General features: G+C 38.4%; 1 protein-coding gene across 8 annotated transcripts in view; it reads left to right on the top strand.

The window, feature by feature from the left end:
- Positions 1-97: 97 nt before the first annotated feature.
- lrp1aa (low density lipoprotein receptor-related protein 1Aa) overlaps positions 98-27,534 on the top strand; it is a 192,347-nt gene continuing 164,910 nt past the window's right edge. For all 8 annotated transcript variants that reach the window (XM_084101218.1, XM_084101222.1, XM_084101219.1 and 5 more), the window contains exons 1-2: positions 98-537; positions 23,430-23,552. In XM_084101218.1, coding sequence (XP_083957344.1) covers positions 441-537; positions 23,430-23,552 — 220 coding nt within the window. In that variant the 5' untranslated portion in view covers positions 98-440. The remainder of the gene's footprint in view (positions 538-23,429; positions 23,553-27,534) is intronic.

Here is a 27,534-nt window from a genome sequence, read left to right on the forward strand (position 1 = left end):
GAACCAACTGATGTCCGACTCGCAACTCGCGGTTCTTGGAAAAGTGAACCGGTTCAGGAGTCGAACATCACTAGTTCAGGATTGGACCACACATTTCGCCCAATCTGTGTTACCAGCAGCAACAGAGTGAATCGGGCTCACATTCAGACTGAGGTGTCATTGGCACACACCGGAGCGCTGGCTGTCATCCTCAACAAAGGAATGCTCTGAACGCACTGTCTCCATGGTGATGCCGAGTATCAGAAATATATCATCCATAGGTTGTGCCATGCATTCAAGGAATACGTGAATCGTGTGTGCCAGAAGAAGCCTTTTGCGCCAGTGTGCGCATTTGGAGAGGCGCATCAGCCGTGATCAGACTGCAGCTTCTCTGGATCATCGGACGTTGCTTTTGCATTTTATTTGCTATTTTGTTTCTGGATTTTCTTCTGTGAAATATAATGTTGCGCTTCGCGGCTGGCAGGCTGCTGGTCGGATTGTTCTTTTTGGGGGTTTTACACAGTTTGGATGTGGTGCTTCCTGCGAGGGCAATAGATGGTGAGTGGATGAGGATGGCTTTTCATTTGGTACATGTATCATCACACAACACCCACAATTCAGCAACTGTTGCCATGCATTTATCCGTCAAATCAAGACGGCCATCCTCTGATGCGTTGATGCACAGTTTCTTTTGCTATCTGAGCCGAATATAAAATGCCTCCACGTAGAGATAAAGGACTGGTTATGTGTAATGTCTTATAATGCATTAGATAACGGTTTGCATTGAAGTAGCAGTGCGTGCATCACATAACCAGCTCAGGAGTGCAGATGCATTGATAATCTGTGGATGAACCATCATAGCGCACATGCCCAGAATACAACGCGACACATGCAACTTTTACACATCAGCTTTGCGTGTTGCACCAAACAACATGTTACTGACAATTTAGAGATGCGAATAGGATTGGATTGCAGTTGGATTGTTGTGAGTTTTGTAGAGGTCCAGTCCTCCTTGAATGAAGGAGATTGTTTGTTCAGTGGTGTTGTGTTGAATCAGAACACCTCTCATGAGTAGGCTGTGTGCATCTGCAGTCCAGCAGGCCCTTTCCATCAATAAACTATACATGTGTTTGGAAAGGAAAGGAAGGTTGGTGAACTCTGGACTGAAATGCATGATGGATTGTTTGCGCTTTCAAGCCCTCAGCTTTGTGATCTGGACAGGAATAATCTAGAATTCACTGAATCACACTGTCATCTTGTCAAGGTGTATTCATTGCTGTAGATGCTGGACTGAAGTCAACACACTGTATTGTATAATGTGTGTGTGCAACAAGTGATCCAATAATTAAACTGCTTTGTGTGCAAGTACATCCATAACTCTAGAAACAACTACACACTTGTTTACTTAGCTCTGCAAAGGAGGACGTAGCACAGACTTCTTTGTTTTATATAAAGCTCCTGATAATTACTACAGACTGTCCCTGAAACAAAAGGAATACTCTTTTTAACAATTTAAAAACTAACACACTTTATATATATATATATATATTTTTTTTTTTACATTGAGGACGTATTAAGGCAGGTTTTGACAGATTGAATTTATGTTTGTCCACCAAGTCTCTTCACACACACACTAACCTACACATGGTTGATTACATGGCCTTGTCATTAAGAATGGAGTAATAATATTTTATTTCTTTGCGTAAGCCTAAAACATTCACAATTCTGTTTTATTTCCATGTTTCTCACAGGCTGCAGTGTGCAGTTTAAATTGCTATGATAATAACCCATCATTTTCTCACAATGGCTTTTACCGCAGTATAGAATATGCATTCTGAGTGAGCTGAAAGACTTCATGTTCGCTGAGCTCATCAATGGTGTTAATTAAGGGGCCTCTATCAGAGACCCACACAGAAGCTCGCTGTTTTCTCCTGGGTCTTTTGAGGTGACACTCACTGCCGAATCCCTCTTAAAGCAACCTCTTTATATAAAACCAGGAATTGCTTGAGTCCTCTGAAAAGTGCAACACTGTGACTCTGTAAGACTGTCTAAACATCCTGAAAGCTCAACAACACCAACATTGGCTCAACCGTGAGTTTGGGGCCGGACCATCTGTGTGAGTCTTAGCAGACGGGGACCTTTTTGAAAACAGTTATTTTTTGCAGTTACACTTGGTGACGTTAGTGGTGCAGAAATTGCACATAATTGGTCATTTCAACAATTTGGTGTACAGTACAGTTGCTCTTATTAAATTTGTTTTATTTTGCAATTATATAGGCCATGCTCTCAGGTCCACCAGAACTGCTATAAGTTTATCCTGACCAATGTGACTTTATAGTGCTTGTATTTTGTTGTAAATAAGAAGAGACTAAAGGGACAGTTCACCCAAAAATGACAGTTCTGATGATAACTATAATGATAACTATATTGTCTCGTCGTCTGCCTCTTTAAATGCTCAAGCCTTTTAAAGTCGGATGGATTCTGATTGGTTGTTAAAGACCACCTGTGGTGAAAATCAAGTTTTTAATGTTGTTTATACAGGTATGTCTATTTTTAACATGATTAACCACGCTTCTGACGTCACAAACTACCTTGGAACCAATCAGGTCAACGTGTGGGCGGGCTTTAGCATATCATTAACTGAAGTTTCAAGAGAAGCCAGGTTATCCCAGTATATTTTTCTGTTGGTATAAAATTGGGTACATTTAGCAATATAGCTGGTGAATTATGTATATATCACGATGTTATGATGAACTATATGTTTTTCTCCACGTTCTGAGTTGTTCAAAGCGTTTCTAAGGATACTGATTGGACATTAGCATCACATTATTAGCTGTTTTACAATGTAGTCAAGCAATTTTAAAAGGCTAATCATATTAATTACCGTTATGTGTCTGACACTGTAGAGAGCGATACATAAAACGCATTACTATTCTGATACACTGACTTGTAGACGAGCCTGTTTACTTCAGTCTTCCACTTCTTCTGAATCAGTTCCGTTCAAACATATATGGCTGAATTAAACCAGTATTTACACTTGCCATCATGTAGCGTTTACTACAGTAAAGTTGAGAGAGTTGATTAGGTATTCTGAGCTTGTGTGACTGAGTGGAGGCGGAGACCAATTTGCATATTCATGTATCCACGTATACTAAATGAAGCAAGAGTTGCATTCAAGCTATTTTAAGGCATGAAGAAATTGTTTTCACAGGTAAAATCTTTTAATATGTCATGATGAATTTTAAGGGATACAATTATTGGGGACTTTAATCTTTTTTTAATCTTTTTTTGTTGTTTTTATCAACTGAAAAAATAAACACTCTGAAAGTTATTCCAATGATATCGTTCTCCTGTGTCATTATCGTTATAGTTGTGCTGTTGATTCTTGGTGGATGTCCTTGATGTGAACTGGCCTTTACTCGCCCTCCTGTAGATCCAACCTTGTATGGCTTTTTGTATTATAATTACAATGAATGGCATCTAAAACCTTAAAAGTGGTCCATACGACCCATGTCCTGTATTCCAAATCTTCGGAAGCCATTTGTGTGAGATTTGTGTGAGAAAACAACCAAGTGAGTAGATAAAGACACAATTTTACTGTTGTGCTTGGGTTGAACAAACTTCCTCTTGAGTCCATCGAGCCAGTATTGTGTGCAGCCGATGTCTTTATATTTCCTGACAGGTAACCTGCCCCCTGAGGGTTTGACATTTCAAGAGTTTGAACTGATGGGGAACTCTTAAAGAGAGCTGAAGAGATATGAGATGTATATAGCACAGGAAAGACAGAGAGAGGAGGAAATAAACAGTTGAGACGGACGAGTGTGTTCCCCACCCCCAACCTCACGTCTCCTTCACTCAACTGTGAAACACATCTGGATAGGGAAAGGTCATTTGTTTGGAAGTATGCATGAGGAGAGGGTGGAAAGGAGGGTGGATATTCTCTCAGTTTGTTTTGAACAAGATGTTTGGTGGAGAAACTTGCGTCAGCTTTCCCAGAAATTTGAAATATCAAAGACAGAAAGGAAGTAACATGGATTGGAGAGGGGTGTATTTTAGGAAGTTGAGCTGAAGTAAGATGACAGGAGAAAGACTGAGCTGCTCTTCCCCCTCTTTTATCCATCCGCCCCTTTGGCTATGTGGATAATGTTGCATGATGTGCTTGTGCTTTAATGATCTTAACTAGGTAATTTGTTTCGGTTTGTGATTAGGCTTGTTTGTTCTAAAGGTTTAAAGCTTGTCCAAAAATGGGAAATTTGTCATCACTTACTCAATTTGTATGACTGTTTTTTGTAAACTTAAAAGGAGAAATTTTAAAGAATGTTTGCTTTGATCTTTTTCATACAACAACAGCAGCAGTGACCGTGGGCTGTCAAACTCCAAAAATGACAAAAAGCACTACAAAATTATCAGAAACAAAAAATATTTGATGGGTTCCCATGTACTTGTGCATGAAAGCTACAGCAGATGGTGAGAGCTGCACAAGCATTCTTTACAATATCTTCTTCTGTGTTCCTCTAATAAAATAAAAAGTCATACAAGGTTGGAACAACATGAGGGTAAGTAAATGATGATGAAGCTATCCTGCTGAAAACCGTAAAGGCCCCGATATACTCACGGCGAAGTATTTCGTGTATTTCTCGGCGTATTTCAAACTTCATTTTACCCCTACACGAAATACATGAGCAGTGATATACTGTTAGTGAACTGCATGCTTTCCTTTTAATAACAAAATAAACATGCAAAATTTAATAAAGCACAGGAAAGGCATCTGATCATAGCAACGTGGATTTGCATGAGCTCTGCAATTCGGCACTTTAGTAAAGCAACGTCATGTTTATTTATCGCATTTTATACAATAGATTGCTTAAAATCAAGCAGCTTTATAGTATTTAACATGAAAAACAGTGTCAGTGTCTCATTTCACTTCTCGTTCAACTCGTTCATTTCCACGTGAAAGAAGGCGGAGCCTATGCGCACACCAACCTATTACGTAATTGCCACGGATCAATGGTAGTACAAAGGTGTTTACTAGCCTTTGCAAACTTTTCTGGAAAGTTCGCTTTGGCATGCTGTTTCGTACTCCCAAAATGAACTTTGTTTTGGCCTGATTTCGTTCAAAATGATGTCACAGCAGTTCTTTCTTCGATTTCGCTTTAAGTATATAGAGGCCTTAATCTTGTCCCCTAGCTTTGGCCAAGCCAGTGTTTAGCTGCCTAGCCAGTTCGTCTCCCTGTCAGACCAGTTGAAAAATGCCCCAAATCTCTTTAAACCAGCCAACAGACCAGCCCGATTAGGCTGGGAGACCAACTAAGAGCAGCAAACTAGTTTAAACTGGTTTAAGATGTTTTTATTCCTTAAAAAATGAGCAAGGCACTCTACACTTGAGAAGTTCTGTGATGACCATCTCAGCCCATAGACAGTGTTTGCCATCTTTAACGTGTTAGTGAGGGTGAAGACTGTTTTACCAGTGTTCATGACAACAGAGCTGTTCTTGGAGCTCGCAGGGCTGGAAACATTGAGCTCACAGGGCCATAGCTGTCACATTACTCAGACGCTCGCTCGGCCGCCAGCAGGCTCAGATGGAGGAAAACAGCACTGAACTTTCATGCCGTGAGACGTAAACGATGAAGAGTTTGAGAATCGGATTTGTTGGTGCAGGGACAGTGCTTTTACATGCACGTTCTTAACCCGATTATTCAGTGTGGTCATGTAAATGCATGAACCCGTTTTCCTTTATTGGAGGAAAGTCAAAAATGGCTTAATCATATAAACCAATTGACACAGCTGTTTGCCCATTATGGCATGTTTAGAGCACCTTCACCTGTGTTATCTCAGCTTATTGAAGTGTCTGGCTATGTGACAGGAAAGTGTCCTTAAAGTGCAGTCACATTAGCGAAATTTTGTGAGCAAAAAAAGCAATAGCGTAGCAATACTTTCTTACCAAGCAGCTTTCTGTTGGAGACAGCGGCAAATTCGCTTGACCAACTTGAACATGAGCGAAATCTGTTTGAAGAACTTTTCTCCCTTATGTGAAACTCCCAAATGTGCAAATTTCTGTTGAATTGACTGGCAGAGGAACAGTAAATGCAACTGCACCTTTACTGCGGATTTAAGCGCATCCAGAAAGAGCAAGCGTTTTGCGGTAGGGGTTTGAAACCAAATCTTCAGCCATCATCTTGTCGGTCACTCTCAAAACAAGTGATGTAACCGGTGAATTAGAGACGGTAAAAGTGATTGGGTTCAATATCATTGATCTTAAAAAGTGGGTGGGTCTTGTCACACCGACATACAATGCCCCCCCCCCCCCCCCCCCAATGTCATCGTCCATCGCGATGTTTCACTGTAGACATCGTCTGATGCCAATTTGGTAGACATATTGTAAATGCAGATTACTTGCTTTGCCAGAATATGTAAATCGGGACAACGAGTTAATTCAATTAGCTGATTTATGTGTTATCAGTGTATTGGTGTGCATGTAAATGTGCTCAGTGAAAGAATTTCCTGAGGTTAGAGGAAAGGCCGCTTCCCTTCTCAAAACGAGACACAAGCCTTCTGTTGGGTCATTGTGGGGGGTATTGATTCCTCAAAGTACCTCTGATTGGAAAGAGCAAACACACAGCAGTTGCTTTGGTAACATCCAGTTTACAAATGCTGGTTGTTCTTACCCTGTTGATTGTGGTGGATCTATTCATTCATTTTTCACCTAATTGACCCTTCGCTAAGCCCCGCCCTCCTTAGTTACTGTTGCTACGCCTGTCAAGCTTTTGCGCCTGCCACGTCTATTACAGTATGTATGCACTAGTTTCAGACATTCCCAAGGAGATAATTAGTCATTTTTGGCGAACAGGTGAAAATATGAGAGAGCAAGACTGCAGTATGCATTCGAGGGATATATCCACGACATAATATGCAAACGATTAGAGAATAATTTCATCAAAATTGAAGCTAAATTCTATAACGTCGTTAGGTCCCAGCGCAAGCAGCAGCCGCCTCATACGCTGACCATTCAAATGGGAAACACACAAATTGAGGAACAGCTCTGTGCATGCACAGCAGGGTAAGTGAAATGTGAAAATATTCTAATATTTATAAATCAAACAGCTTATCCATATGTATTGTGGAATAAACACAAGACATTAGCCTGACCACTTTGCAATGATAACATTCTCCCGCTTATATTTGTAGTGCGCCAGGCTAACGTTACTGCTCACACGTCGTGGGTCACATTAGTGACTACTGTTATGAACTGATTAAGTTTGCATACCAAACTTTTCCTTGGAGATCTCCGGCAAGCCCCCTGATGTTCCCTCTTTTTACTAACTACCTTTTACTTTTACTAGAACTTACACCGGGAGAGTCGCGATCGGATTGGGGTAACGTTACTATTTTGGCCGTCGATTAACAAAATGCTGAAATATATTTGTAAGTAACGTTAAATTATGTCAGTGAGCCTCCGTCTTGCCTTTAATCACACTGCTTGATCCACGAGCTGGACAATAACTTTATTCTAGAGCTGCTATAAAGCCAAAACACTTTACTTTTAATTTCCTATTATCAATGTAAAGCTGCTTTGGAACAATCTACATTGTTAAAAGCGCTATATAAATGAAGATGACGCCCGGCATTTCTCCCCTTGGGTTTTAGGTTTCGGGAAGGGAACAAAATCCACCACCCCGTCCAAACTTTTAGGATACCGGGTATCACATTTGCACAATCCATACGCACAACGCTTCGGCATGTTTCCCTCTCGCTCGAAAGCTTGCCAGACCTCCCGCGCCTAGTTACGGTTGCTAAGCCACGATTGGCCTGTGGCGGTTTTCGGGCGTGGCTTAGCGAAGGGTCAATTGAAATGTTAAGTTGAAAAAAAATGAAGAAATCTTTAATTTCTTCAAAATGTTTGAAATGTCCTAGTTTTGAACTGAAATTGTGATGCACAGTGGAGATATATATCCATTGCAATGATATGTAGTTATACAGGTTATTGCATTACCCAGAATGCAACGATTCTGCCTCTATCCCTGAAGTTCAATGCTTGAATCAGTTGAATTTTTAATTTGGCTTTGTGTTTGCTTTATTGTTTGAATGCACAGCACCATGAAATCATATTATATTTCAAATGTGATAACTTTAACTTCAAATGTGATCAACTTCAAAACTCTAAGGTTTAAAGTGTTTGTGTGAAGTCTGCTGCCAGTGAATAGTTGTCATCCTTGACTAGACTAGACTGTTGTCTAAATGTGTTTGAGACGGCCTTTATATACAGTACCTCACTAAATAAGTCTCAGACTCTACAGTGTTTATACAGTGGATATTAAGTTTGGTAAACGTTTGTAAAGTTTTAAAACTGAAAACCCTGACCTATTATGGATGCACAATTTCCTTTTCACAAATAGTAAATTATATAAGAGACTTGAACAAATCAATAGCATACAATAACCGTCTAACTAAGAAATCTGCCACGACTCGTGCACTTTCAAATGACTTTTCCCTTCATATAGTGGAACATTTACAATAAGAAGTTTCTCAAGAATGTTTTAAGGAGTTTGACCTTAGTGCTTTTAAGATGAATGGGAAAGTTAACTGATATAATATTAGATAAAACGGATATTATAGGTCTATTTGATTCTAAACCATTGTTCATTTCAGATATCCTGAAAACATGTGGCCAAAGTTTTTCAGACTCCACTGAACAATGACAGCTGTAAGTCTTCTGTCATATATCTGTTCATGTGTGATTTTGGCCCATTTGGCTTTGGATTTGAATGTGTTTATGTTGGCCTTTCTTATTTCACTCTTAATGTAAACTCGACCTTGTGATTGGGATTATTGTCCTGCTGACAAAATGATTTTTTCCAGACTTCCAGAGGTTGACAGGTTGTCTTGCACTATTCCCTGCATTTGGTTCTTTTTGAGGACTACGATACTTTATGAAAACATCTCATACAGGCCAGATCTCCTTAAAGAACCTCACATAATCATTGGTACTGCATCACTGGTACATTTGTTAGTAATTTTAATAACTTACACAGGAACGTGATTTGAACACTCTTTCTTTGCATTGCCAGAAAACACATTTCACATTCATTCACTTGCATTGCATCAATGACTATTTGGGGAGATTCTGACAATTTCTGAACCTAATTTAATATACAGACATAAAAACATCAGCAACCACATTGCTAATATTTTTTTTTTTGGCACTAACACATAACATTTAAGGAGGACCTATGCTTTTTTATTTCACATGTTGATCTTTCTTTAGTGTGTAATGTTGAGTTTGATCATGAAAAAGCTCCAGTTCTTCTCTATATCAGTGTCAGTGTTTCTGAACTCTCTGAAACGCCTCCATTATAGTCTTGAGTTTCTTCCGGGAACGAACACGTCTCAATATTCCTCATTATAATAATTAATGCGTAGAATAAAGGGGCGGGGCCTGGTTGAGTTAGTTAGTAGTGTGTTAAACTGGCGGTTATGGTAAGGGGCGGGACATTTCCCCAACACACTCAAGCGCTCGACCAATCACAACACACTGCTCCAGCCGACCAATCAGAGCACAGTGTGCTTTTCAGAAGGAGGGGCTTCATAGAGACAGGAACTAAACAGAGCGTTACTGACAGACTGGGAAGAGAGGAGCCGCAACAATGGAGAATATGGGGAAATAATGTGTTTCTGCATCACAGCTCCAATTTATACTTTCATATTTACTAAAACCGTTTGAAACCTTGAGAAATCTTGAGACGTCTGCGTTCTCTTCCATTCGTTTGCTCCTCGTCTAGCTGCTTTTGAAGGCAAGAAAGAGTCCTGTGCAAAGCCTGCTGTCGTTCAGTGTGGTTTGGCATGATGTATTTCCTGTAGTAGCAGCTGGTCCTGCGCTGACATTACACAAAAACATGAAGATGGTTCTCCAGAATGAATGCATTAAATTTACAAAAAGATAAAAATTAAAATAACTTAAAAGGAATACTTACATTTCCCAATCTAGAGTCAACGTTAACAAAATATGACATTGAAATCAAGCATAGCCTATTCAGCGGGAAATGCAGGGAAATCTTGAAATAAAGACACTTGCATGTCATTTACAGTCAGTTATCTTCTGTTCCCTTTATGGACTGTATTTATCACTGAAAAGTACTGAACATTTAAAATAAGAGCCCATATAATATATGTAACACCAGATTGTTAGTATTACAACACAATTTTTCAGGTGTTCAATAAAAGTTTGGCACTATCAACAGCGTTTAGCATAAATTTGTCCACTGAAAATAATTTCATTGTTAATTGAATAATTTCATTGTTCATTGTTCAAAATAAATCTTTCATTTTGAGGTAGGACTACTTTTCTTGGCGGCTGAATTTTCAGTTATATATTTTTTTAGGAGTCTGCTCCATGTAAACAGTAACTCTCTGATATCCTTGTGCATATCATTCAAAATGTTATCCGGTCATGACAATGAAATTCAAAGATTGTTTGTAACTTTGCCCAGACAAGGTCAGAAAGTGATTCCATCAAACTAGTCTCATGTTAAAACATATATGTTGAATACTTTTGGCTCACAACAGTGTTTATTGAATGTGATTTGTATTTTTTTATTTACTTCAGCAAATTAAAATTATTATCTGTACACTGTCAGAAAAAAATTGCAAAAATACCCTTAGCTTGCTACTAAAGCCATACCCTCAATCAAAGATATTTTTACATATTTCAGCTCTTTGACGAAGTTCAATATATCCCCATATTAATGTTTCTGCTCTTAAATGGCTTTAAATAATCTTTTTCAGACATAATAAAGCCATGTGCGATGAACATGAGCAGTTTTGAATCATTCAAACAGATGGACTATGATTAAAGAGAAAGTCAAATGAAACAACTGCGTTTAATCTATAAGCATCTAATCTGATGATCTTTGGCAAACTTAATGCCCTAATAAAAAGCATGTTAAATGTTACTTCATTTTATATTGCCAGCAAAATCATTGTGAATGTATCATGACTATTCAAATGCCCAGCACTAAAAGGGACAGAGCTAAATAAGATGAATTTGTCTCTGCAGAGATGGACTGATCGCTGGTAGAAAATGATGTTCTGAAAATGATGCCAAATTCTACAGAAATGCAATAAGTTAAATAAAACCATATAATCCCACAATTTTAAAGTGCCCCTATTATGCTATTTTAAAGTTTCCTAATGTTGTTGTGGAGTCTCCTACAACAGGTTTACATGCATCAAAGGTCAAAAGACTGTTTAATTTCCTCATAATATACATTTGCACATTCTCAAACGACTCGTCAGATGAATCAATCTCTCTAAATCCCTCCTTGATACTCTGCTCTGATTGGCCAGACAGCTCAGTCTGTTGTGATTGGTTTACCGCTGTGCGTACAGTGCGCGTGTCGAAAACAAAAACGCCCATTGCCATAACAACGTCAGCTGTCCTGAGGCTTCCTACACCGTAAACTAAAGACAGTAACGAACAATGACGTTGATTTTACCATATCAATGGCGAGTCCGATGATGAAACACTGGAAGAATTAGTTGTTCAGCCTGAACCTCCATCGCAAGGACGACTCGAGCAGGACTCAGTGTTTCTCAGTGATACGCTACTCAGTTTGAGGGACATTATGAGATGTTGCAACTGTAATTCCTCACCATCAGCATTAACAAATGCATGTCCATCAACAAACTGATTATTTTACTTGTACTAATTTATTTACAGAGTATTTTTGTAATATATTGCGGTGAACACGTGGAAACTGTATCAATAACTTAATTAGCCGAGCTCTAGCGTGAATGACTGATGTGAATGACTGATGTAACATAAACGTGGGTAAAACAGATCTTGCTCCATGATTAATCTTTCCTCAAAGTAGTGAGAACGACAGACAATCTGCATTAATAGACACAGTTATAGGTAATAGTGGCCCACAACTGATTAGCAGAAGTATTTAAGACAGTGATAACGTGAGTTAGCCAGTTAGCAGGAGACCTACACATAGGGCTGTGCAATTAATTGAATTTCGATTTCGATTTCGATTTTTGCTCCCAACGATCACCAAAATAGTACAATCGAGTAAAAACGATTATTTTGCCATGTTCTGTTTTGAAAGAACACTCTAATTTTGTCTTGTGTTCTGAATGACGCGCGCACGCGCACATCCGCCCCTCCCGATGCCATAAACTCTCTCAGCTTGAATGTTTAAACTGATAAAACTTAAAAAGAAGTGAAAATGATAAACTTTAGTTACGATGCAATGCTGGCCCGTCCTGACTTTTCTGTCAATTGTGCAAGTGACAATTCCGTCCTGACTCCTAAACGCGAGAGTGTAGTTTCGACGCTTGCCTTGTCCAACCCATTTTGAGAGACGGAGAGAGAGAAGACGCGGCGGGGAATTTCCCGCATTATAAGTGGTAGACCTGCGGGAAGCTACTCATTGAAGTATTATCTGTTATATTATTTATTTTAATAGTTCAAAAAGTACAATGTTCAAATTTCGATTTTTTAAGAATTGTTGAAAGGTGTCTTTGGTAACACTTTACAATAAGGTTCATTATAGAGCCCGACCGATAAAGGATTTTTAAGGCCGATACCGATACAAATATTTGGTGATTTAAAAATCCGATATTCCGATATATCGGCCGATATATATTTTTTTTTAAAAATCCAGAAACGCGTAACAAAACATGAACAGATTTTCCCTAACATTAGTCATTTGTAGTTATTTAAGAGTACTCAGCCTTACTAAAATAATATGATAATGCAGTTTAAAAATAAACTTTTTTTTTTTAAATTAACTTTATTGTCACAACAGAACAGAATATATTAAAGTTCTGATAAATATAATGTTTATTAAAAATACAAACTTAAGATATGAAACTTAAAGTCCTTTGAACAAAAAAAAAATCAACTATTATTATTAATATTGACAGTAATAATTTAAAAAAAATCAATGATGATGATATTATTATTATCATCATCATTTGTATGTATTATTATTAAACAAGACAAAGGTCACTCCTAATTCTATCCATCTATTCCATCAAGCTACAACAAACCATTTTCAATCATCATTTGCTGCCTGCCTTCTAAAATCTACTACTTAGTGATGCACTAAATATAGGGTGACCATATTCCAGGACATGTCCGGCCGGGATTTCGAGATCGCCCAAAATATCCGGGATACGGCTTTTGCTTTCTCGTCGCCATATTCATTTTGTTTACATGCACACCTTTTGATTCAGTAGGACTGAATTAATTCCGATGGGTGAATCTGAATGTAGTGTTTACATGAACGTTAAACAAGTGATCGGTTGATGTGCGTTTTAGCATTGCTAAGAAAATTCCTGTGTTTTCGTCTTGATCGGGATCCGTGTGAAGCAGAATGCATGACCTGCAAAGCTGGCACGTACGTGTCAGTGTCAAATAATGTAATAATGTAAACATAATGAATGGTGACTGTAGAAAGCAAAAGCCGAATCCCGGGCATTTTGTGCGATCTCGAAATCCTGGCCAGACATGTCCTGGTTAAACAGGACGTATATGGTCACCCTACTAAATACATTATGTGACTCGTTAATGCTGCGGCTAAACGAAGTCAGCAACGCACACTTGGATTTCACACACGTGTAAAAGAAAAGCTAACTTTTATGCACAGGCTATGTTTGATACTTTTTCTCTATGTCTAAATGTTCACTCCTCGCGTGCCTAACTTACGTTTTACAATGCAGGGACTGGAACTACAGATATACTAGTTATAAATACAGTAATCATTACTTTATTTAGGCAGAATAAGTTTGTTGTGATTTCCAAGCTCATTGATTTTAGCAGTCTTCCTTGTAGAGTGCCCTCTGGTGGACAAACTATGCAGTGCCAACACTCATAACATGGTTGCTGTTACAGTTTTGTGTTTCTGATTGATTTGCTGTTGATTTTGGTCTAGTCCTGTTTTCCCCGGTCTGTTTAATTATTTCATCCGTGTCACCTGTTGTTTCCTCGTTAGTCTTGTCAGCTGTGTCTTGTTTCCCTGATCAGTTCTCCCATGTATATAAGCCCAGTGTTTTCAGTCTGTTGGTTGTCTGTCGTTGTTGCTACATGCGTGGTTGTTCTGTTCTAGTTTCTGTTCCTGTTCCCTGAGAAACCTGTCCATGTAATATCTTGTTTGTTTAAATAAACACTGCTGCAAATGAGATCCCGCTTCTGATCCTGCTTCAACCAGCCCGTGACAGTTGCAGGGTGTTTCGTCCGCTTTTATTTTATTTTTTAAATATTCATTTATCGGCCGTTATAAATGCCGATACCGATAGTTTGGAAAATGCCTAATATCGGCCCGCCGATATATCGGTCGGGCTCTAGTTCATTAATTAGCATTAGTTAACTACCTTAGTTAACATTAACTAATAATGAACAATACTTATACAGCATTTATTAATCTTAGTTAATAGCCTATTAATTTCACCATTTGCTAATACGTTATTAAAATGAAAGGCTGTATTTGTTAACATTAGTTAATGCACTGTGAACTAACATGAACAACAATGAACAGCTGTATTTTTATTAACTAACATTAAAAAAGATTAATAAATACTGTAACAAATGTATTTCTCATTGTTAGTTCATGTTAGTTAATACATAAACTAATGTTAACTAATTAACCTTATTGTAAAGTGTTACCGTGTCTTTTTAATAAATGCAACACGTTCCCAGAGTCATGTGAAATAATCGTGTTACATAATTGTGATTTCAATACTGACCAAAATAATCGTGATTATGATTTTTTCCATAATCGAGCAACACAATATAAAACTCAAAACTAAGTTTTTTGAACACCATCTTTCAAGAACAAGCGGTTTGTGAATCCTGCATTGAACTCTGAGATTTGAGAAGTCGTCAGTGAAATAAAGGGAACACAGCAAAAGTTTAGGATTATACTGCTGTGATATCATGGTAAAGATGAACTTTACATGCTCGTCCTTGGGCAGTGAAAAGAAAGGCTTTACCTTCACATTATAGAGCACAGCGTCTTCTCGACATGATGCTATCCAGTATCCACAGGAATCAGCTGCAGGTTTGAGGTTCAAGTTTTCCCTGGTGTCTGCGTGCGCAATAAGTGGGCGGGCAATATGCTAATGTTTCGTCTTGACGTCACAACGCAACGGCTTATGACTCATTTGAAAAACAATTCATTTCATTGACTCAGAGTCGACTCTTACTTTTGAAAAACAATAACTTTATATATGGTGCACTTTCAGATTTAAAACTTTGCAGGATGTTTTCATTCACTTAGAGCTATATTACACACTACATGAAAGGTCATTTTCAAAAATCCATAATAGGGGCTCTTTAATATCAAGCGTAGCGTCAGTTCTGGCAGTTCACGTTAGTCAAGCTCGCATCAGTGACTCTCAGCTGATCCACGTCTACCTATAGGAATACGACACCTATCACCATATACATATATAAGCTCCTTCAGTATTATCAGCAGCTAACGCATTTCTCAGGAGCTAATTACCCTCCTCCATCCCCAGCTCCACCTCTCAGACTAAAATTCTCTAATTATGTTGTACATTAAAATGAATTAATGATATCTGCAATACATTCATGTTGGTTCTGTTCTGTTTACCCTAAGGGGGTTATTGCTGCTCTTATCCATGCTAGGCTGCCCAGATGCACAGGGAGTTCTTGCCCAGAACAGAACCAGACCGCCAATCCTAACTGTGTGTTAATTGTCTATCATATTTTGTGTGATAATATTAGATCTAGAGTATGATTACAACGAGTAGGTCCTGACACGTGTTGTCTAACTCCAATAGAGTTCAGAATGTCTTTAAATGCCAATCCCAGTGCATCTTTTTTGTTATCTACATGTATATTAAAATTACCAACAATTAGGACTTTATCTGCAATCTGATGAAGAGAGAGAGACTGAATCCCCGTAAATAAGTTATGTGAATAAATTCCTAAAAACGAAAGTTGTTTTAGAGTAAGAACAAGTGATGAGACTTTGAATAAGACTCATATCCAGTAAGACCAAGCAAACTTTTTTTCTAATTAAAATGACACACAGCAGTTTATGTAAATGTCTATGAATTGCAGGCCTTTTTGAATAGGACTTCTGCACCCTGTTTGCTCCCTCAGTTCAAGTTCAGGAAGGAAACTGCGATTTAAAAGACATTCTCAGTTCATTTCTGAATGGCTCTCATCCTTGATTGATCGCATGTGTGACATTTCCCTGCGCTCCTCGAGTCTCCGACACTCCATTTGTTCTCTTCTTAAATTATTATTCACTTCTTTATTGTTCTTTTCCTTTGCTCAGATCCAATTTTCTATATTCGTAATGTAATTACAGTCGCATACCATCTGCAAACTACGGCCTATTACTCACAGTATTATTCACTGTTCACCTACTTACTGACTCGATGAGATAATCATTGCTCATCTTCAAGAATAATTTAGTGTTTCTTTTGTGATGAATGACTTTGATTGTCTTAAATGAGGTTACTTTACTTTAGCTTAATTCTATCTTTATTTTCAGCATTAGTAAGAGCATTTCTGTATTTGCATGAACTCTTTGCTTGAGTTCTACCATATGAGCATTGCTTCTTTAACCTCAAAATACTGAAGGTGTCAGCCCAATATTATAAGACAAAAAATAACATTATATTGTGCATGAAGAAAATTATTATTATTAGTAGTAGTATTTACAGAGGTTATTTTACATTTAAAGCTATTTTTAAAACTATATCTTTATCGTTATAGTTATCCTTGGTGTGAACAGGCATTTATAGTGGTATATTAACATTTGAACTGTGTCAGAATATTCCAATAATATAACAGAGAATCAAAGATAAACCAAAGGGAGTGTTGAGAACTTTCACATTTTTTTAACCTCATTAATGAGTCAGGCTCTCTAAAGATGTGTGTAAGTGAAGTGTGTCAGATAACCTCCTATCCACGGACGGCTGCTGTTGGTTATAATCCCTGATTTATGACACCATGTAAATGCTCCTGTTTATTCCACTGCCATTAAAGCTGCAGTCGACTTCAGCTGTGCATATGCAGACTCCTTTAGGGCCTTAGTGTGTGGATCCAAGTACCGCAGTTAGTATGTGCAGAGAATGTTAGAATCACTGAGGTAAAATTATCCAGACGAAAGAAAAAATGAACAGTAAATCCATTGATGGTGTTAAAGTCCCCCTGTAGTCAATAGTTATATCCCTTAAAACTAATCTTTGATCACCAAAATGACATATTTAAAGGGATACTCCACTTTTTTTGGAAATAGGCTGATTTTACAACTCCCCCAGAGTTAAACAGTTGAGTTTTTTGAGACCCTGTAGTCTACCGAGCTGGGGACTATTTTCAGGCGCTGCGTCATATCATTACGCCTGCTGGACTCATGGCAGCAAAGTTTCTTGATTATTACGCAGGAATGAGAGTATAGTTCCTATATCAGCCTAGAAAATTGCAACTTTTCATTTTACGTCGGTCTTAGTACACGATGTAACTACAGAAGAGTCAAGTTTTAAATAGGAAAAATATCGAAACTCTTTGGTCATTTTTTTGAGAGAGATGCTAATGGTCCTGTCCGATTCAATGATCTATGCTAAGCTATGCTAAAAGTGGTACCGCCAGACCCGGAGATCGGCTGAATGGATTCGAAAACGGTAAAACTCAACTGTTTAACTCTGGGGGAGTTGTAAAATGAGCCTATTTCCAAAAAAAGTGGAGTATCCCTTTAAACGTTTTTTTCCTTGGAAAAAACATTCTTAATGCTTTAAAATAGCTTGAATGTAACTCGACACCCTTGCCTCATTTATATGTGGTTCTATGAATATGCAAATGAGCCCCGCCTCCACTCACTCACTCAGCTCAGAGATCCACTCGTTGACGATCACACGTTGATCTGATTGGTTACAAGGTAGTTTGTGACGTCAGAAACACCAGCGATTTCAAAGCGTGTTTTTGAGACTGTCTTTGGTTCACTGCAGTTTTAAGGAGAAAATACTCAGCAATGCTGTCGACTTATGAATTTACACATGGTTTGTCTTAAAGCACATTAAAAACATCAAATAGACATATAAACAACATTAAAAGCTGGATTTTCACCACAGGGGGACTTTTAAAGAGCGTAGACTCAGAACTGTGATAATAATAATGATAAAATTAAATTTGTAAGATGTTCTTTGATTGTTTACTGTATGTCTTAAAGGGACTATGTGTAGCTTTTTAGGTATTTTATTATCTAAAATCAATATTTTTATTAATAAATATGCCCTCAATGGTGTACAAATACCTATGCCAATGATCAGACTAATCCTCGTAAACGAAGAATTTATTATCTTTATATACATGGGACGGGTAGGTCCACGGAGGCTTCCATGTAGTTCCGCCATCTTGAAAAACTATAATAGCAGAGAGGGACAAAAAGTACTAGGCCAACGCGTTTCCACAACGCGTTTTCGTTCAGAGCCAGCGTCACGTGACTGAAGCCAGCAGAAGCGGAGGAGCAGAGCAGAGAGAGGCGCTTGTCACTGCCCCGGCAAGTTTAAAAGGCTGCACTGCACGGTTATTTATACACCGTTCATTCATACATATGCTGAGTCACAGGATGAGTCCTCGTCGTCGAAAAAGTCCAAAATAGACCGTAAAAGGAAACGTGACCGGAGATTACAAAAACAAGGGTTAATGTCAGGATAGCTAATGCAGGAGAAAGCTTTCAAAAGAGACCCTGAAGTTGCCTGCTTTCTTCTCGACAGGTAAGTCAGTGTTACGGTCTTAATTACAAGCTTTTTTTTCACTGCTTGGTTGTGTACTTTATTATATAGACAGTAGAACATTTATAGTTAAAAGTTAAACAGGCTCTTTGATGAATAGCAGCTATTGAGTAAAGTAACGTTAGAGAAGGCTCTGATGATGATGATATCTAACAATGCACGTACTTCAAAAAATATAACGAGTAAAGAAGGCATTACTACTAATTACCATAGTTAATGTTTTTCACAGTCAGTAATTGATAACTGTAACATTCTTTTTTTCGTTGTTTCAAGTTTCAGTTTGTTTTAAATAACAAACCTGTTCACCTGAAGAAAAACTCGGAAGTGCTATTATAAGACATCCTGTCATAGCTTTTTGGTACATAACGGCTACCGTAGATGCAACGCGCATTTGAAAAAGTGAGGCGCTGGAGAGCATTATTCGTTTGAATGCAAAATACAATTTCACCACTAGATGGGAGAAATTCCTACACACAGTCCCTTTAATAGTAGTGTAAGGTCTATAGCAGGGATAGGCAACTCCGGTCCTGGAGGGCCACTGTCCTGCAGAGTTTAGCTTCAGCCCTGATAAAAACTCACCTGCCTGTATCTATCTAGTAATCCTGAAAACACTGATTGCCTTGTTCAGGTGTGTTTAATTAGGGTTGTAGCTAAACTCTGCAGGACAGTGGCCCTCCAGGACCGGAGTTGCCTATCCCTGGTCTATAGTTTTGCAGTAGTGAATGGGAATATGTGTGCACTTTTTCCTCACAGTCAGAAAGCCACATAAAGACGCCCTTCATGTCTTTGCAGCCCAGGAATGTGCTGAAATAACCACTGGTCAAAGTTGTTTAAGAAAATATGTACAGTTTAAAAAATAAATAAACACAGTGTCAGTGTGGTCACCTTAAAGAGGAACAGAATCACTGTTACCTCAGTGATTCTAACATTCTAGGGTCTGTTGAAAATGTGCAGATTAATTTTTATTTCCTACCACTAACATTTTTGAAAGTTAAAACTGGGTGAGGATCCAAATCGAGCTTTATTGGGCAATCCAGAATCGCAATCCACGTAACAGGCAATTGGTCAAAACACCGTGCAGATAATCCAGACGATAAACACCAGGGCAGAAAACATAGGTAAACAGGGAAATCCGGGACAATAGGCAGAAAATCAAAAATAAGACCCAGGCAACCAGGATACAAGGGCTCCGAATTGCAGTGTAACACTGAACATACAAGACTTCGCAAAGAATGACTGAAAACACAGGGCTTATGATGGCAGAGTTTAACGAGATAATGAAACACAGGTGGAAGTGATCAAACAATAATAAGTCCAGACAATGGGTTATGGGAATTGAAGTTTATGATGGGAAAGCAAGGGAGTCGGGAGGAGTGCCCTCTGGTGGAGATCATGGGCACTCCCGCTGGTGGATGTAATAAAAACTTGTCAGAATCTTAGTTTTTTCAGAATATCATACATTTCATGTAATATTGTCAACAGAGGGAGCCTTTGCAATTCACAGGCCTATTTTAAAGAAACAGTCAGCGACTCCTGCCCCCCTGCAATTACTTTATCTCTGTTATATTTACAATGTTATCTCATATTTCGCTTTTAACAGTCTATTTATAACCGCATTCTGTCTGTTTGACCAGAACTATTGTTACAATCGCGACCGAAAACAAAAACAGCATTCAATCTTAATCTTTCAGTCCCTCAGCTAAAATGAAATTACACTAAAACCGCCAGTAGGTGGCGGCAAATCATTGTCTTAATGAGTTAGTCATTGCATCATTGTGTCAAATGATTAATTTAAAATGGCTGATTCATTCAGGGACAAAGCTGAAGTGAGTGAGTGTGTCATTGAGTCATTCATTACAACAATTTGTCCAAAAATGCGGAAAATGAAACCGTTGCTCAGAGACATGACTCTTGTTTGGAACTATTTTTGTTGTCAAAATAGAGGCAAAACAGACAATATTGTGTCTAAAATGTAAGTCGCCTTATAGCCTGTTATCTTATTGTTTATTGAATTGTTGTATAAAATTAATATCACATTTGCGAACATGCTGATATTTGGGAAAACAGCACTTTTGCTCGTGTGATATTGTTTATATTCAATTTATATCAATTCTTGTTTTTTTTTATGGAATATTGCAGTTTATTATAAATTATTTATCTGTGCACATCTTTTTTTTTTAAATTCATGTGCCTCGTAATCTTGAATTAAAGTAACTTCCCCTCCCTCTTGCAGTGACTTCTCTTCTCTTCTCTTCTCTTCTCTTCTCTTCTCTTCTCTTCTCTTCTCTTCTCTTCTCTTCTCTTCTCTTCTCTTCATAACTTCAGCTGACAGTCAGCTCTGCTTTTCTTGATGTTTGTGTCTAGAGGTGCGGTGCAGATAGCTGACTTGCGGCTTTTAGAGAGCTTTTGAGAAGGTGGTCTAAAATGAATTCGCACTTGATTCCAAATAGTCAACCAATGAATAGCGGCCACATTTTTGCACCTTCCGCAGCCAAATCAGAACAAGATGTCCTTTGATGGCCTCTAGACTCATTGCATCACTGGCACTGGTGTGGGAACACTGACCTGGATGTGCCGGGGAACGCTGGTCTGACTCGAAACACACACAGTCAGGAGAGAGCGGGAAAGAGCTCCACACTCACAACCCTCTTTTCCAGTGCCCTGATTACTGGAAATACTCTTTTCCATTCATTTTCTCCATTAAGCATTTCAAACATTTCTTCGTTAATAAGTACTAAACCTTGAATGAAACCAACTCTGAGATGAATCATTATTTTACAATGTATTAGAAAAATACACGACTGGGTGCTTGACATCTTTCATGACAGTCTGCAAAACAATTTTTGTAACTGAGTCAGTCTGGGTTTTGTAGAAATCTTAACTCAGGAATGCATTCTAAAGTCAAGGGTACATACAATACTGAAGCTCGCAGCTTGCTCAGACTTCGGTCATGTTGGACACTTAAACTAAACTGATTGCATTCTCCTCCCTGGCTGTACTTATGAGAGCTGATTCTCGACACGTCAACAAATAATGACTAATTTTTTCATGGATTTGTGTGGAGAAAAGAAGAAAAAGTTTTAATGGGGGTGTTAGTTTGAAGTCAGTTGTTGCTTTTTTTCGATTTGAAATGTAAAATGCGAAATGGCTCTACACTACTGTTCAAGAAGATATTTTGAAGAATATCGGTAACCAAACAATTGATGGACTCCATTTACTTCCATAGTATGGAAAATAATACTATGAAAGTCATTGGAGCCCATCAACTATTACCTACACTCTTCAAAATATCTTCTTTTGGGTTCATACAGGTTTGGAACAACTTGAGGGTAAGAAAATCATGACATAATTTTCATATTTTGGTGAAATATCCCTTTAAGCCTTCAACAGAATAAGAAAATTAAAATCATACAGCACAAAAGCTTGAGACATTACCAGCAAACTATTGGTATTGCATCTTTATCAGCATATGTCAGTATAATCGGACATTGTGCCCTATCTTGCACCCAGCGCAATTGACTTTGTACAGCGACGCATGTATCATTCCTATTTTGCACCCGACGCACAGCGGACTTTTCCCTCCACAGACGCACGTCGGTAAATTAGGGAATGAACTTGCGCTCCCGGGGGCGGTTCAGTGAAAAGAGGAGGCGTGTTCCTACGCAAACGTTCCCTGGTGCTATTTTGCAGTTTCAGAAAACAATTCAGCCACAGACCAGGAGAAACCTAGTCTTAAAGACAGTGACGCATCATAATGTAGCGTGTGCACAACGCTCATACACTTTGCTTCTCTCATCTACACAGACGCAGCAGTTCACATTTTGCAAACCATACATTATTACAAGGAAAAATATTCCACACGAGGGAAATCATTGTGGTATCCATGAAGAAAAATAGGCATAAATCTAGCTTACACATTTACCCAAATTATTATACGCCTGTTTAAGCGAAGCTAATTTGGGTGTGTTTCTCCATCCCCAATGTCATTTCTCTGTGTTTTACGGCCCTGACGAGAACGTCGGTCTCCTCGGCTGTGAACCGCTCCTGGCGTGCGTCTGGCAAATCCGCCGTTATAATAGCAAACCGCCATGGAACAAGCGCGTCTGCTCTTAAAGGGAATGTGAGATGATGCTCTGATTGGTTTATTTCACGTTACGCCCAAACCACACCTATGAGTAATGAAGCGACTTCAGACCAACACATTTTAGATTTGCGCCGAGATCCGCCCACAAAGTTACTTGCCTTTCACGTTTGATACTTGCATTTCAGATTGTTAAAATAGGGCCCATTGACTTTTATTATATTACTTTTTTTGTTTGTTTGTCTGTTTCGAACTCTATTGGACCAGAATAGAAAGAGTAAAGCAAGCCGGAGTCAGACATCGGCCTTGTAGAGGAAACGGCCAGGCTGGGGAAAACAGTCTGGCGGGCAGATAGGCTCGGCTGCGATAATTTTGTTTTGAAATAGACATAAGCAACTAGCGGTAAACTGACAAAACTTGGCGTCCTCATACACTGTCAAACACTGTCCAGACCTCAAACATTCATATGGGCTCTCTGATCTCATTTTGGACACATGTGTGTCACATATATGCTTTTTCCCCCCTGACAAGTAATAATTCACCAGTGCTAATAGCCGGATGCATTGTTAACATTATTTGTTTTGGCTCTTCTTTTTTGCAGCTCCAAAAACCTGCAGCCCCAAGCAGTTTGTTTGCAGGGATCAGGTGACGTGTATCTCTAAAGGCTGGCGGTGTGACGGGGAGAAGGATTGCCCGGACGGATCGGACGAAGCCACAGATGTCTGTATGTATCACTGTTTCTTTGACACCCGCTGATCTATGGTTTTTTTCGCATCTTAAACCTTTGATAGTCCTGCAGGGTCTGCAAGTAATTGTTGCAGTATGTACAGGTAATCACTGTAGCATCACATTTGTCCTTCAATATATCCTCGGTTTGAGTCCCAGCTGGAAGACTTTCTGTTTCTTCCTTCGTCATTTGGAGCTTTTTTGTTCTGTTTTTTCATAGAAATGCAGTGATTTGAGATGAAGATCTGAATGTAATCTCAGACTGTGGACTGTGCGCAGCTGTTATGTGTTTCTGATAGGACGTATCGCTGTTTGGTTTCTCTGAGTGGTCATTCTGTTTCCCAGATGACTTTGACCTGAAGCACATGTTCTTTCGCTCTGCTTGTTTAGTCTGATCAGTTCCAATGACGTTGACTTCTTGTGACCTTGCTTATATCTGTTTATGGTGAGCTTTTATGAGGACACAGCGAGTATCTGTTTTCCTATTCTCTACATTCGGTGCAATGCGACAAACCTAGATCACATTATAATCAACAAAGCTGACATGCAGTTGACGAACAACCTCTTTTTATTATCTGTGTTCCCACTGAAACTAGTTTGTTTGCCCCAATCTGACAGAAATATAAGGGAATTTTCCAACATATATATAATATGTTTGAATTGGCTAATTTTTAGTAGTTTTATATTAAATGTAAGCTATAAATGAAATAGTTAGCAAGAGCCCGATTATAAACACAATTAGGCTGTAAAATGACTAGTCAGTAGATGAGTTTCCCTGTTGATGATTAACATTTACACACTTGTTAGCAACCAACTTTTTCAAGACAACTAAAAGGGGGTTTTACTGATGTTTTCAATGTCATGAAAATATCTTGAGCTTGTGTTTATCACAACCTAGAGGTCTGCGCGAGATGGACTTTCAATCCCGCTTTGGTAAATTCTGTACTGCTCCTGCCAAAAATATGTTATTTTATTCAGCTCATTCCCATAACTTGCACGATTTGTCCCGTTCCCTCCTGCAAAAGCCCGTGGGAAGTTTTTCAGTCCCGGTCCGGTTAGATTCTGACTTGTTCCGTTGTCTATAGCAAGGTTATTTTCGTAAACGAAAACTGAAACTAAGACTAAAACTATTGGTCAAAAAACACTTTTGTAAACTGAAAAAAAATAATGAAAAAAAATGAAAAACTAAAACTAAACTAACAGAGTTAATAAATTAATATATGATATATATCAGGGATGGGCAACTTCGGTCCTGGAGGGCCACTGTCCTACAGAGTTTAGCTCCAACCCTGAAAAAATCACCTGCCTGTAATTTTCTAGTAATCCTGAGGACCTTGTGTTTGATTAGGGTTGAAGCTAAACTCTGTAGGACAGTGGCCCTCCAGGACCGAAGTTGCCCATCCCTGATATATATAATAATTATTATAATAAAATAATAATTAGCACAAATAAATAATAGTTTTCGTAATTAATAAGCTTTCATCCTGTATCGGAAAATTACGTTTTTCCATTCCACTGCGCTACTTTATTTTTCAATGTAAACGCGCACTAGACGGACATGTATGACCGTTGATCTCGCACATGACACTACGCTCTAATAACGAGGCACTCAAGTTAAAATAAGTTACAATTTTAAGACGCGTCTTGAGACCTTGCGCTTTTTCCCCATTCCACTGCCCGTGTCTCGCGTTTTTCAAAGCGAAAACGCTTTCTGCGTGAACCAGCCCTAAGAAGCAGAAATGGCCAAATAAGTAAAATACAGCTGTACCTTAATTCCAGGTAAGACAACCAGCTCATCTCTAACTTAATAATAAACAAGATAACATATTAGACAGGAGACCACACTGTGCAGAAACGGACAAAACATAGCATGACTAGCCCACAAATAGACGTTCCTTTTTTAGAGTAGAATAGAAGACATGAATTTGAGTATATGATATTAAAAGATACAATAGACAAACAGATGGACAATAGACATCATAAATTGATCAATACAAGAATAATATGTTTTAAAGGATTAATCATAGAAATAACCATAAAAGAATAATCATAATAGTCATACGCATATTTTTTCCCTTTTTCTTATACACCCCGTTTAACAAGATTTCAACTTTAATATGAATCATTCAGAATTCAGAATGAAAATACTAATCTATGGTAGGCAAACAACTATTGAAAAAAAAGTAACCTAAAGCACTGCGTGATTTACAATCATTTAAATGCAAGAAAGTGAAGATCAATTTAACAACAGCTTCAAATCTCAGGTTGGGGTGAAAGTTTTCGACTCGCGGTGTGTGTGTGAAGTACGCGAGTGTGAAGTATCTCACCCTTTCTGACAGGGCCGCCTAATAGAAACGCGCTAAGAAAACAGTGTGGCATCGGTTTATCATGAGGCGAGCGGGGGAAGGGGAGCGACGTAATTAGAATTAACTTGCTACTTGAAATCTGGCCCTGGAAAACAATGCCACAGTTCACGAAGCAGCATTAGGACTTAAGGAATGTTTGTACTTCACCGTCACAACCAATTACATGCTTTGAAATAATTGATCTTTCTCTAAAGAGCTGGCGTGGCTTTCAGAAGTGTTGGGTAAGGCTGAATCCGCTCCGTAAGAGGAGGAGAGGAGAAGGAGAACTGCCTTCAGTCTGGAAGTCATTAAAACCCCGTCCAGAGGAATGGAGGAAAACTGCTGTTTTTTTCATGATCTGCTTTTCTCGGCTCAAACTTCTCTCTCTCTCTCTCTCTCTCTCTCTCTCTCAACACACATAGACAACTGACACCCTAGTCTTCAGCGTTCTCTATTTTAGCTGCGCTACAGGCTATTGAAGCTCCTTTACGCTCTTTGCATTAAAATTAGACAGTCTTTCTTAATACTTTGAGAGCCGATGTGACGTCAAACTCCCTGCTTTAATAAATGTTCCACCGCTCTCAAAAGATTTCTGTCATCATTTACTCAAACCAGTAGGATTTTCCGTGGAACACAAAGGATGTTTTGAAGAATCTCTGAGCCACTCTTTTCCATACAATGAACGTATTTGATGACCAGTTACTGCCAAGCTATGAGGACAAAAATACAGCATAAAATAACATAAAAGTACATGCAACTTGAGCACTATATTCCAAGACTTTAGAAGCCACACGAGGAGCCGAGTTTTACTGGAAATATTTGCCATATAGCTATCAAATCTTTACTTTATACTTTATTAGTCCCATCGCTGGGAAATTCGTCTTGGACAACGTGCAAAGTCCGTACATACAAAACAACATACATTAAAAGCGAATAGAAATAAGTGAAATTAAATACATAAAAACACAATGGCAGTCAATACATACAATACAACATACATTAAAAACAAATAGAAAATAAGTGAAGTTAAATACATAGAAGACACAATGGCAGTTCACAATATTTTATCTCTGTTTAACGCTTTCATGCATTTGTGAATCAGATTTTTTTAAATCTGATTCACAAATGCATGAATTCAAACTTGTGTTACATTCAGTTGTGAGACACAAACCCACAATAAAGTTTCCAAAAGGGACTTTTCACAACAATGCCAAACATTTTGGGCTCCCCAAAGAACCTTTCAGTAGACATTTTAACAATTCAAAGAACATTTTTACACCATTAAGAGCCTTTTGTGCACTGGAAAGGTTTAATGAATGTTAAAGGTTCTGCATGGAACAGTAGATGCCAATAAAAAACCTTTATTTTCCAGAGTGTTGGTGTCAGTAACATCACACCAGAGGCAACGTGTCTTTCATGCATTTTATACTTGTATAGTTGTTGTTATAGTTGTTTAAATTGTTTCATGCTTTCATTATTAGGAAAAAGTAGCTCAGACATTCTTTGAACATGTTATTTTGTGTTCCGTTGAAGACAGAAAGTCTTGTTGAGATGATGACAGAATTTAAACAGAAATATACCACTTATATCAAGTGGGATGTGTGTGGAAACGTGCTCTGTTTGTGGATTCCTCAG

The sequence above is a fragment of the Abramis brama genome (genome assembly GCF_963993115.1).
Source record: "Abramis brama genome assembly, chromosome: 23".
Lineage (NCBI taxonomy): Eukaryota > Metazoa > Chordata > Actinopteri > Cypriniformes > Leuciscidae > Abramis > Abramis brama.